The sequence below is a fragment of the Carlito syrichta genome, unplaced genomic scaffold (genome assembly GCF_000164805.1).
Source record: "Carlito syrichta isolate Samal-C Ts95f unplaced genomic scaffold, Tarsius_syrichta-2.0.1 Scaffold289207, whole genome shotgun sequence".
NCBI classification, from domain to species: domain Eukaryota; kingdom Metazoa; phylum Chordata; class Mammalia; order Primates; family Tarsiidae; genus Carlito; species Carlito syrichta.
Genome location: NW_007233303.1, coordinates 1 through 9,090, shown reverse-complemented (window position 1 = coordinate 9,090; position 9,090 = coordinate 1). Strand labels below are relative to the sequence as shown.

The window sequence follows — 9,090 nt, the reverse complement described above, 5'->3', positions numbered from 1 at the left end:
CCACTGCACTCCAGTCTGGGCGACACAGTGAGGCTCCAACTCAAAAAAAAAAAAAAAATGCAGCCTGAGATAGCGTGCCTTTTTGGCCCTTTGTATACGGCTGGCGCATGCTGTTTATGGTTTGAGGGCAGTGCCGTTGAGCAAATCCTCTTATTGCGCAAATCCCCTCGCGGGGCCACAGTCTGAGTTTAAATCCTCCGCTTCGAGTTACAGGCCAGAGTAAAACTACATTTCCCTAGGGCCTTCGCGGCGCCCACCTTTTCTCCCGCCCTTCCGGTCTCTCGCTCAGGCCCCGCCCCCGCACTCCGCGCTGACCAATAGCGGTCCACCTCCCACTCCCGGCGTAACACAGGATGAGGGCGGGAACGTTTCTGTCGCCCAGGGGGCTCGGTCTGCGGCCCGGGCTTGGGTTTTGGAATCGGAGCAGCAGATTCATCGGGGCAGCGCGGCAGCAGCTAATCCGGTTTAGGTCAAGATTTGGAGGAACGGGTTCGTCACTAATCAAGAGAGGCCGTTAAGAAAGACGGCATTAATCTCCAGGCGCTCCTCCCGCCCGGTCCCACCTTCGGCCTGCTCCTCCAGGAAATGAATCTGCTGCCGGACCTCGAGAGTCCAGTGACTCGGCAGGAGAAGATGGCGACCGTGTGGGATGAGGCTGAGGTGGGCCCCGGGCGAGCTGGGGGTCCTTGAGCCGGGGCTAGCGGGAGGCCCCTTGGCAGGAGAGGAGGGCATGCCGGCAGGCCATTGTCTGGCCCGGTCTCGGAGGCGGGGTCGCTTGGGATATGGGCGGGGGTCCTGACTCGTTCATCCTGATTTTATGGACCGAGGAAACAGGCTGTGCGCGGGTTCGGAGAAGGCGGGCTGCCTGCCCGGGTTAAAAATAAGTAAGCACGTGTGTAAATCAATTGTTTTCCAACAGCAAGATGGAATTGGAGAGGAAGTGCTCAAGATGTCCACAGAAGAGATCATCCAGCGCACACGGCTGCTGGACAGTGAGATCAAGGTGGGCGACCGCCCCTCTGCGAGCAGCGGAGCCCCCACAGGACGGGCCCCGGCGACCCCAGTCGCCTCTCCTACTTCCGTCTCGACCTGGGGGAGGCGTGGGACTTGTGGTTCTCTTCTCGGAGCAGGAAAAGGGAAAACTAAGCTCCTGGAGGAACAAGAGAGTCGGCGGGGTGGGGGAACCAGGCCTGAAATGAAAAGATGTCAGACTGTCTTTCCCAGAAATAACTTTTTTTTTTTGAGTCGAAGTCTCACTCTCACCCAGGCTGGAGTGCAGTGGCAAGCTCTCGGGCCACCGCAGCCTTGACTTGCTGGGCTCAGATGAGCCTTTGCTTCAGCCTTCTAAGTAGCTGGAGCTACAGGCTCACACCACTAAGCCTGGCTAATTTTTTTGATTTATTGTAAGAGAGGAGATCTCGCCGTGTTGTCCAGGCTGGTCTCAAATCCGCGGGCTCAGGCAATCCTCTAGTCTTTGCCTCCCAAACTGCTGGGATACAGGTGTGAGCCACAGGCACCCAGCAAGAACGTTTAAGTATTTCTCTAAAGAATACTTTTACTTGGGCACAGTGGCTCATGCTCCCCCGCCCCATAGTAAAACACCCAGCCCTTACTAAGAGGCAGACCTTAAAATCTGTATTTGCTTGACTCAAAGACCCGCTCTTTTCCCAGTACTACAACTCCTTCACCAGAAGGTTTCCATATTGTCCTCCTGTTCTGACTTTCGCAGGATGTGGACACAGTCAGGCTTGGTCTTCAGAGAGTCTCAGAGCTGGGTGAACAGATGCAGGAGGGTCCCCTGGGCTGCCTGGACCTCACCAGCCACAGGGCCCTAGCATAAGCCGTGCCACAGCTGAACGTGTTCTCATCCTCTTGTCCCAGATCATGAAGAGTGAAGTGTTGCGAGTCACGCATGAACTCCAAGCCATGAAGGACAAGATCAAAGAGAACAGTGAGAAAATCAAAGTGAACAAGACCCTGCCATACCTTGTCTCCAACGTCATCGAGGTGTGTGTGTATGTGGAGGGGAAGAGAAGGGGGGTCAGCAGGCCTGGGGACAGGCTGGGGTGGGACCTTTGGGGAAAGAGTGGGTGGAGGTTTTTAGGCCAAATTGCATGTTAGAGCTCCACCTTCTGGGGTCCTTTCATGGGGAAATATAGGGCCTACAAAGGCCTTGGAGGCCCTACATGTTTCCTTTTCTGTTGATTATTTCTCCTGGGGGTAGATAAGCCCTGTACAGAGAAGAAGCACCCATTCAGAGATCTGAGCAATCACTGCACTTACCTGCCACACCTTTGCTGGGCTCAGGGCTATTTGGAGAAGGGAGGTAGGGATGGCCAGCCCTACAGATGTTAGGAACTACCTCAGGATGCACTGGGCTCTGAGGAGTTCAAGGGGCTGAGCTTTTTCCCTTCCCAGCTTCTGGACGTTGATCCCAATGACCAAGAGGAGGATGGTGCCAATATTGACCTGGACTCCCAGAGGAAGGGCAAGTGTGCAGTGATCAAAACCTCAACGCGACAGGTGAGGTTGTCTCAATTATAGGAGAATGGAGGAGGATGAGAAGTGGATGTGGGACCCTTATTGAGGACCCACGCTGAGACTACCTGGAATCTTTCCTGCAGACATACTTCCTGCCGGTGATTGGGTTGGTGGATGCTGAGAAGCTGAAGCCCGGAGACCTGGTGGTGAGTAGAGCCTGAATCCAAACAGGGCTTCTCCAGCCAGGTTTCTCCTGCTGACTGGCTGAGCCCCTGCCCCAGCTCCGGTTTCCTGTCATCTCTGACTCTCAGCAGCCCAGAGAGTCTGGGATCTTGTCTACTTGTTTTTTGATTTTTGTGTTGTCAGACCTGTATCTCTCACTCCACACACACCTTTCATCCACCCAGTTAGGTCTTGAGCTGGGATAAATCTGAAACCCGTGCTATGTCCACAGGGTGTAAACAAAGACTCCTATCTGATCCTGGAGACTCTACCCACGGAGTATGACTCACGAGTGAAGGCCATGGAGGTGGACGAGAGGCCCACAGAACAATACAGTGACATCGGGGGATTGGACAAGCAGATCCAGGAGGTGAGGGAGGCATGAAGCTGCCTGCAGGCTTGCCAGGCTTTCGGTTTCCCCACATTACCGACCACAGTTCATCTCCCTAATGTACCTCTTACCCTCAAGGCATCCTAGGGAGGAAAAGAAGGGTGAATGGGACGGGTTAGGAGACTGAGGTCCAGAGAGCTTGAATGACTTGACTTACCCACAGTCACTGAAAGTGAGGGCCAGAGCGAGGACTGGAATGCTGGCTCCTGGTTCTTGGCCTAATGTCTTTTACCATATCCTGCTGTTCCTCAAGAGGCCATAGTCAACCTTGATGGCGTGGGCATTGTGTTCCCTTGATATGGGGGAGCAAAGGGTGTGTCCCTGAATTGAAGAAGGGGTGCACATGGAGGCTGGAGTCATCAAGGGTGGGGCTGTAGGAACCCTCGGGACTTCATTTCCTTACCCAGGACTTCTTCCTGGCAGCTGGTAGAGGCCATTGTCCTGCCAATGAACCACAAGGAGAAGTTTGAGAACTTGGGAATCCAACCTCCGAAAGGGGTGCTGATGTATGGGCCCCCAGGGACGGGGAAGACCCTGCTGGCCCGGGCCTGTGCCGCCCAGACGAAGGTGAGCGCTGGGGGAAGGAGGAGGAGTTGAGGCAGGAGCTGAAGCTCGCCAGGCCAGACGGGGCCTCTGCCTCGGCCTGACCCTGCCACCTCTGCCCGCAGGCCACCTTCCTAAAGCTGGCTGGCCCCCAGCTGGTGCAGATGTTCATTGGGGATGGAGCCAAGCTGGTCCGCGATGCCTTTGCCCTGGCCAAGGAGAAAGCTCCGTCAATCATCTTCATCGATGAGCTAGACGCCATTGGCACCAAGCGGTGAGAGGGTACTGGAGGCTTCCCTGGGGTCTCCAGCAGGGGGCCCTCGACTCTGAACTCTGCTAAATTCCAGCTCTTTCCCACCCTGCCCCTTCCTTCCCCGGAACAGTGGCCTCTACTCTTGTGGTTCTGCCTCCCCAATTCTCTCCTAACAAATCACCTTTTTCCCCCTTCCGTCTGTTCTCACATATGCTAGTATGTTCCTTTCAAAACAGATCTGGCCTTCTCGCTCACATGTACCCACAGTTCCTCACACAAACTGATCCTGTTAAAAAAAAAAAACCCTGCCTCCCGGTCCTTGCTGTTGCCCCTTGGGGTGAATGCTGGACTCGCTGTGGCCTGCAAGTTTCCATGCACGGCCGCTCCTTTGCCCCTCCAGCCTCATTTTGTACCTGCCTCCTGCCTCCCTTGCCCTGCACTCCCTTCACAGTGTCCCCTGATTTCAGGCCATCTCAGCTCTTCCCTGTCCACTGGTCGGTTACTCAGCCCTGTGTGATTTTAGCTTTCAGAGCTCAGCCTCAGGGATGCTTCCTTGGGGATGCCTGCCCAGACTCTCCCTTAAGCTGCAAGTCTGGGCCAGATCCTTGTATTTGTAAGCTTCAGCTCAGTTTACAGTCGCACATTCATCAGAGTGACAGCCCAGGCGGTGGCTCCTTTTGCTGTTTTATCCTCAACGTGATACCTGATCCCAGTAGCCTCTCCAGTCTCTGGATGCTGCAGTCCACAGTTAGTGGCTCCTTTTTTTTTTTTGAGTTGGAGTCTCACTCTGTTGCCCAGACTGGAGTACAGTGGCTGCTCCCGGCCACTGCAGCCTCGACCTGCTGGGCTCCAGCGATCCTTCCGCCTCAGGCTTCCGTGTAGCAGGAATTACAGGCACGCGGTATCATGCCCAGCTGATTTTTTTACTTATTGTAGAAATGAGGTCTTGCCAAGTTGCCCAGGCGGGTCTCAAACTCGCGGGCTCAGGCAGTCCACTCACCTCGGCCTCCCAAAGCGCGGGATGACAGACTGAGCCACCGAGCCTGGCTTAGTGGCTTACTTTGTGTGCCGTTCCCTGGGCTGGAAGCTCCATGTTGAGCTAGCCATTTCACTGCCCTGGACAGGTTGAGTCAGGCTTCCTGTGGGTGGAGAAGGGGACAGCTCTGCCCAGACTGCAGCCTCACCAGTGACTCCGGCCTCCTGTGTGCCCAGCTTTGACAGTGAAAAGGCCGGGGACCGGGAGGTGCAGAGGACAATGCTGGAGCTTCTGAACCAACTGGATGGCTTCCAGCCCAACACTCAAGTGAAGGTGAGTGTCATCCCGTCCCAGATGAAGAAAACAAGGCTCAGAGGTCAGGGGACTGTCTTGGGTCACCAGCTGACGAGTGGTGGAGCTGGAATTTGAGTTGGGGTCTGTCTTCACCGTCCCCCGTGGCTCACCCACATCCTGGGCTGCCTCTGCCTTCCGTGTCCGTCGTGGGGCCTTTTTGCAGATGCTTTGCTCCTCGGTTCCAGCGGCTGTCTCCGTGTCCTCAGGTCATTGCAGCCACTAACAGGGTGGACATCCTGGATCCCGCCCTGCTCCGCTCGGGCCGCCTGGACCGCAAGATCGAGTTCCCGATGCCCAACGAGGAGGCCCGGGCCAGGATCATGCAGATCCACTCGCGCAAGATGAACGTCAGGTGGGCAGGGCCGCGTGCCAGGCACCGAGCGTGGCGTCGGCAGCAGGGCCTCCCCGGTCCCCGCCCCCCCACCACGCCCTGCCCCTCGCCGCACACGGCCTGTTCCTCGCCTCAGCCTCCGCTTCTCCCGCTGCCCTGTCTAGACAGAGACTCGCGCTAGGGCACAAGCCCCAGTGCTGGGTGCTCTGCCTCTTAGGCACCCCTTGCCCATCCAAAAGGCGCACAGGCCGCAGGCACTCCGCTTTCTCGCCTCCCGTACCCCGGCCTGTGTGTGCAACCCCAGCATGGCATGGCAGGCCCAGGTGGACCTGGGCTCAGATCTGCCTGACTTCAGCAGGCGGCGTAACTTCTCTGAGCCAGTGTTCTTTTCTGGCTCTGAGGGACAGTAGCACCGATTTCACAGGGCCATGGCAAGGATTAGGTGTGACAGCGTCAAGCACGTGATGAGGACAGCAGGGGCACTCTGCCTGGAGAGCGGGACCCGTCTGCTTGCTTGCATCCCCCTGCTCCCCTGAATCAGAACCTGGAGTCTCTGGCTGCAGAGACCTCAGGACTAACCTGGTCTAACCTGCTTCAGCCTGCCCCTTCCTTGATGCCCCTCATTTTTCTTTCCTCTAGAAGGAAACAAGGCCCAGTGGTTAAGGGACTTGCTCTGGTCACAGGGTGCCTTGACTCTGCCGCTTGGCAGGGGCATGGGAGGACATCTGCCTCCCATCCCCTCCCCATAAGCAACTGAGCCTGTGCGTCTGTCCCCTCCCCAGTCCTGACGTGAACTACGAGGAGCTGGCCCGCTGTACTGATGACTTCAATGGGGCCCAGTGCAAGGCCGTGTGTGTGGAGGCGGTGAGTGGGCAGGTGGGGCGGTGGGGTGCTTCGTGCCTTCTTGCCCTTCCCTGGCCGGGGTGTTTGGTGGAGATTGCTTGGGGGAGGAGGCCGAGAACGCCCAAGCCTCCGGGAGCTGGGCTAGGGGTACAGGGAGGCATCTGGACTCTGTTCTGGCTGCAGGGTATGATCGCACTGCGTAGGGGTGCCACGGAGCTCACCCACGAGGACTACATGGAGGGCATCCTGGAGGTGCAGGCCAAGAAGAAAGCCAACCTGCAGTACTATGCCTAGGGGCGCTCCAAGCCCGCGCTGCCCACTGATGCTGAAAATGTGTAATAAAGAGGGTTTGGAGTCCCTGCCACCTGTCTCACCTGCCCCGGGCTCTGAGTGGAGGGGTGAGGGCATGTGCAGGAAGCCCCTTCCCTGGGTGCTGCAGCCTGGAAACCCCTGGGGCAGCCGTGGGCTCCAAACCAGTTGTCACAGTGAGGCCCTCGGAGGAGTGTGGTGCTGCAGCTGTTGCCTGGGCCTTCAGGGCCTCCTCCACCCAGCCCTCCCCTCCGTCCACTGCTCCTCCTTTCTGAGCTTTGGAGGCTTGGGGCCCTGCAGGTCCCAGATGGAAGGCCTGAGTGGAAGCCAGCCTCTCCCGGCTACGGTTTGGTGTCCGGTACTAGTCCTTCCTCGTAAGGCCAGGCTTTGGGTCTTTGGTCCTTGAAAGCCCTCCCTATTTCCTGGCCCCAAGCCTCCTGTTTCCCCACAGGCCCTCACTGGTCTTCTTGGCCCGGGTCTTCTGGCCAGAAAGTGAGCCTGGGGCAGAATCTGCCCAGAGCCTTCCTAGGCCTGATCTTCGGTCATGCTGTGTCCACCCACCACCTACCCACCGCATTCTGCCAGCTGCCCACTCCTGTCAGGCCCGCTTCCTGCAGGACTCAGTGGAGGCGTGTAGCTCTCCTTAGTGTAGCTCTCCTGTGCACCACCACCTCCCTTCCCAGCCAGCGTGGGCACCATTCACGGGGGGGTCTCACTCTGGGCCACGTGCCATACAGAGCTTTGTGCATAATTGTATCCACTTATCAGGATAATCACCAATGGGTATTCCCATTCTGTAGATGCGCCTGGGCTGAGATCACTCAACTATTAGGTGGCACAGCTGGAAGTCAACCCCGGGCTGGGAATGAAGCCAGACTTCTCTCCTGGGCTGCCTTCCAGTGGCTTTGGCAGCCCCCAACCAGCCTTTCATAGCGATGGCCCTTCAGAGCTCTCCGCTAGCTCTTACTTTCTCCTGGCAAGTGTCCCTACCTCCTCCCTCCTTTCCCCTCTCCAAGTGGACATGAGCACGGCAAGCTCCTGACCAACCTCCGTCTGGAAGGCAGCTCCTTTCTGATTCCAACGTCCTGCAGGCTGGCCTCGCCTACCCCAGGAACCCAGCAGCACAGCCCCTGAAGTGCTGCTGGTTCTGTCCCCTGCCCTGGACTCAGCTGCCCCCACTTTTTTGTTCCTCTTCTTTGTTCTAAACAGACAGGGCATTCGCTCCTGGCCATGATACCTGAGCTCCCCCGTGGGCACCACCCCCACTCCATGTTGGTTTCCTCATCTGTAACGTGGGTCCCCCTGCCTCCCTCCACAGCCTGACTGACGCTTACCTGTGCCCATCCGCCACCTCACAGGGCTTGGCCTCCCAGCTAGCAACCCTGAGCACCTGCTGAGGTGAGGGGTATCAGCAGGGACAGCGCTGGGTTCATTCCTCCCATCTTGGGGCTGGGCTCGTCAGGTCCTGACAGTTATATTACTGGTTATATCACAACTAGGTGAAGCAGATATGCAGTCCCCGTTTTTGTTTCCCTTGGAGTTGGAGTCTCCCTCTGTCGCCCAGGCTGGAGTGCAGTGGCATGCTCATGGCCACCACAGCCTCGACCTGGGCTCAGGTGATCCTTCCGCCTCAGCCTTCCAAATAGCTGGAACCACAGGTACACGCCACCATGCCCGGCTACTTTTTTTGATTTACTGTAGAGATGAGGTCTTGCCAAGTTGCCCAGGCTGATCTCGAACCCATGGGCTCAGGCAAGCCTCTCACCTTGGCCTCCCAAAGTGCCAGGATTATAGGCGTGAGCCACTGCGCCTGGCCATGCACTCACTGTCCTTTTTAAAGAAATGTTTTGCTGATGGAAATCCTGAAAGCCCAAGCACGCACTAGCAGCTAAAGATGTCGCTGATTGGGTTTCACACCCAGGCACCAGAGTTGGCCAAGGGGCTACTGAAGGAAACAGCGCCCACCCCCCTTCCCTGTGCCTGATGTTCTTACTAGTTGGCACATTCAGGGGAGGGTGTATGATTTAGAACTGGAATCCCATATTTTCTGATGAATGATAATTTCATGGAGGCTAAATCTGGAGATGATCTGGTGGGTGGAGCTCCCTTCCTGGCAAAATTATTATTATTATTATTATTTTGAGTTGGAGTCTCACCCTGTCACTCAGACTGGAGTGCAATGGCCACTCCCGGCCACCGCAGCCTTGACCTGCTGGGCTCCAGTGATCCTTCCGCCTCAGCCTTCCAAGTGGCTGGAACTACAGGCGTGAGCTACCACACCCGGCTCGTTATTTATTTATTGGAGAGATGAGGTCTCACCAAGTTGCCCAGGCAGGTCTCGAACCTGCAGGCTCAGGCAATCCACTCACTTCAGCCTCCCAAAGGCA

The 9,090-nt window shown here is 57.0% G+C and overlaps 1 protein-coding gene across 1 annotated transcript; it reads left to right on the top strand.

Moving 5' to 3' along the window:
* Positions 1–392: 392 nt before the first annotated feature.
* PSMC3 (proteasome 26S subunit, ATPase 3) lies at positions 393–6,758 on the top strand. The gene is made up of 12 exons (XM_008054195.1): positions 393–660; positions 920–1,003; positions 1,882–2,007; positions 2,419–2,523; positions 2,625–2,687; positions 2,936–3,073; positions 3,518–3,661; positions 3,763–3,911; positions 5,103–5,199; positions 5,427–5,572; positions 6,334–6,415; positions 6,578–6,758. The coding sequence occupies exons 1-12, from the start codon at positions 586–588 to the stop codon at positions 6,686–6,688; spliced, it is 1,320 nt and encodes a 439-aa protein (XP_008052386.1). The 5' UTR covers positions 393–585; the 3' UTR covers positions 6,689–6,758.
* The last annotated feature ends 2,332 nt before the right edge of the window (positions 6,759–9,090 follow it).

Coding starts and splice junctions, on each gene's coding strand:
- PSMC3 (XM_008054195.1), top strand. CDS start 586: ATGAATCTGCTGCCGGACCTCGAGAGTCCAGTGACTCGGCAGGAGAAG. Junction 1,004..1,881: donor TGCTGGACAGTGAGATCAAG/GTGGGCGACCGC, acceptor CTCTTGTCCCAG/ATCATGAAGAGTGAAGTGTT. Junction 3,074..3,517: donor TGGACAAGCAGATCCAGGAG/GTGAGGGAGGCA, acceptor TCTTCCTGGCAG/CTGGTAGAGGCCATTGTCCT.